At 44.3% G+C, this 2,687-nt stretch overlaps 1 protein-coding gene across 1 annotated transcript; it reads right to left on the bottom strand.

The window, feature by feature from the left end:
* Positions 1-295: 295 nt before the first annotated feature.
* LOC121837049 lies at positions 296-2,185 on the bottom strand. Its single transcript, XM_042292378.1, has one exon. The coding sequence runs from the start codon at positions 2,110-2,112 to the stop codon at positions 328-330; it is 1,785 nt and encodes a 594-aa protein (XP_042148312.1). The 5' UTR covers positions 2,113-2,185; the 3' UTR covers positions 296-327.
* Between the last annotated feature and the right edge of the window lie 502 nt (positions 2,186-2,687).

Below are 2,687 nucleotides of genomic sequence, written 5' to 3'. Positions count from 1 at the left end.
TTTCGTGACGACATTTTCTGCCACCTCAAGACCGCTTTCAGTGCATGGGCGGAATAGGGTAGGTAGGCGTTTATTTAAACAATGATGTCAACCAGCGCCTGGTGCTGGTTTGCTACATTGTGAAATGAACGGAAGCGAAAATCATAAAGATAGAAGAGAGAAAGGTAAACAGAAAAGGATAGAAGAGAGAAAGGTAAACAAAAAACGATAGAGGGAGAAAACACGCAAAACCAAAGTATTAAAAACTAAAAAAAAAAAAAATCTAAAAAAGCTAGCGAAAATGTTTCACTGGAAATTGTCATCGGCCATTGCTGTTCATCTACTCCCCTACAGTTTCTTCTGTAAGCGAGTAGCTGCTAGAAATTTCAGCAGAGCTTTCGTAGCTTTATACCCCTCAGCAGCAGAGATCCATGGACCAAGCAGAGTACGAATGCTTACGTCTTGTTCATTTTGTAGCCTCAGGTCTGTCTTCATAAGCTCTCTTTCACGGCTGTAGTCCTTGCATTCACACAATACATGTTCGATGTTATGGGTGACTCCGCACGAAGCACAATCAGAAGACTCAGCTCTACCGATTTTATAAAGGTAGCTGTTGGTGTATGCCACATTCAGTCTCAAGCGATGTAGGACCGTCTCGGCTGCCCTTGGTAGTCCCCGAGGTGCCCGAAATCTAAGTTTGGGATCGATATTGTAAAGATAGGAATAATGATATTGAGGATTTCTCCAAAGGGAAGATGCTATTTCTTGGCCTATATCTCTAATTAAGTTATTTGCATCTGATTTAGAAAACGGGATTGACACAGTAATATCGCTCTCATGAGCGTTTCGAGCGGCTCTGTCAGCGATAACATTTCCGGTTATACCAGAGTGACCAGGAATCCACTGTATAATAAACTGGTGCCCTTTGCATGAAGCTTGGCGAGTTGCTTCCAGAATATCCTGTGCGAGTTGCAAGTTCGGGCTACATTTCTTCATCGTAGAGAGGGTGAGTAGAGCAGTTTTAGAGTCCACAAAGATGGCCCAAAAACTAGGACTCTCGGCTCCCACGCGAGCAACAGCTGCTCGAATTGCTGCGAGTTCCGATGCTGTTGACGACGTAACGTGGCTCAACCTTGCTTGTATGCATGCGTCCAGAGACGGAATATAGGCTCCCAGGGTCGATGATGCTGTCATTGTAGATCCGTCGGTGAAGACATGTCTAAATGAGGCATACGTTCGGTTTATGTATTCCAGCACTGTCTGCGTAATCACGGGGGTGGGCATTGTTTTCTTCGAAGCGATTCCCGGAACACTTGTTCTTATTTCTAAGTGAGGGTACCTCCATGGTGGATAGCTTGGAATTACCGCAGCTTCAAAAGAAGTTGGGATGTAATCCTCCAAGAGTGCGATGACTTGTGCAAAGCCAGATGATGGTCTCTCTGTTACTATATTTGTGAGGTGATGCTTGTATGTACGAGATTTGTGACGAAGATGGGCTCTTAACGTTTCTTGCGTTCTTAAAATGGCTGGTGAAATCGCTTGTGCTTCCGCAAGAGATCCCAAATTAGAAGTGCCTTTAGGAAGCCCTAAACATGTGCGAAGAGCTTGTGCTTGAATACTCTCGAGTTCTTTTAGAAGAGTACGTGAGATGTTATGCATAGCAGGCAGGCTGTAGCGCAGAAGTCCGAGAAATAAGGCATTATAAAGGGCAAGGAGTGCGGAGACAGAGCATCCCCATTTGGTTCCACTAATCATCCTGATTATATTGATGAAAGAGGAGAGCTTCTTTTTAAGGCGTTTTACATGGGGGCCCCAGGTCAGCTGCCTATCGAGAGTGACACCCAGGAAGGTATGTTGCGTGACATATGGAATTTCCTTTCCGTCTATTTCAATTGGGTATTTGTCCGTGTGCTTTTTTGTGAATGCCATCGCTGCTGACTTTTCCGGCGATATGTGCAGACCTCGGAGGTGTAGGTACCGTGCGGTAATGTTAATGGCTTTTTGTAGTCTTGCTTTGTTGATATACAGAGATCTACTGCAAGTCCAGAAGCAGATATCATCCGCGTATATAGACACGTGAACGGTTTTTGGGAGAATTTTCAGGAGACCTATGAGAGAAATGCTAAAAAGCATCGGGCTGAGGACGCCTCCTTGTGGTACTCCCCTAGTAATATGATGAAGACCGGTGTTGCCGTCCTGTGTCGATATGTAGACTTCTCTTTCTTTTAGGTAATTGGCTATCCATTTGTATACACGTCCTCCAAATCCAATGGCCTTCATATCTTGAAGAATAGCGTCGTGTTCTACGCAATCAAAAGCCGACTTTATGTCCACAAATACAGCTGTTGTTTTTGTATTTACTACCTTCATTTGTTCAATACTAGTTACTAAGTCAATAACGTTGTCAATGCTGCTTCTTCCGCGTCGAAATCCATTCATGGACGAAGGATATAAATCTCTATTTTCTAGATCCCATACCATACGGGTAAGCAGCATTCGCTCCATTACTTTGCCTATGCAACTTGTTAATGCTATCGGACGGTAAGAGTTAATGTCTAAAGGAGATTTTCCAGGTTTTAAGATTGGTAGAACCCGAGCAATTTTCCATTCCTTCGGTACAGAACCCGTTTCCCACGAGGAGTTAAAAATATGTAGCAGTGCGGTCCTCGCCCCCTCCCCCAAGTGGCGTAAGGCTGAATACCGTACAC

Source organism: Ixodes scapularis, unplaced genomic scaffold (genome assembly GCF_016920785.2).
Source record: "Ixodes scapularis isolate PalLabHiFi unplaced genomic scaffold, ASM1692078v2 PGA_scaffold3__209_contigs__length_174095766, whole genome shotgun sequence".
NCBI lineage: Eukaryota > Metazoa > Arthropoda > Arachnida > Ixodida > Ixodidae > Ixodes > Ixodes scapularis.
Note: the sequence above shows the minus strand (reverse complement) of the source record. Positions and strands in the feature narration are given on the sequence as shown.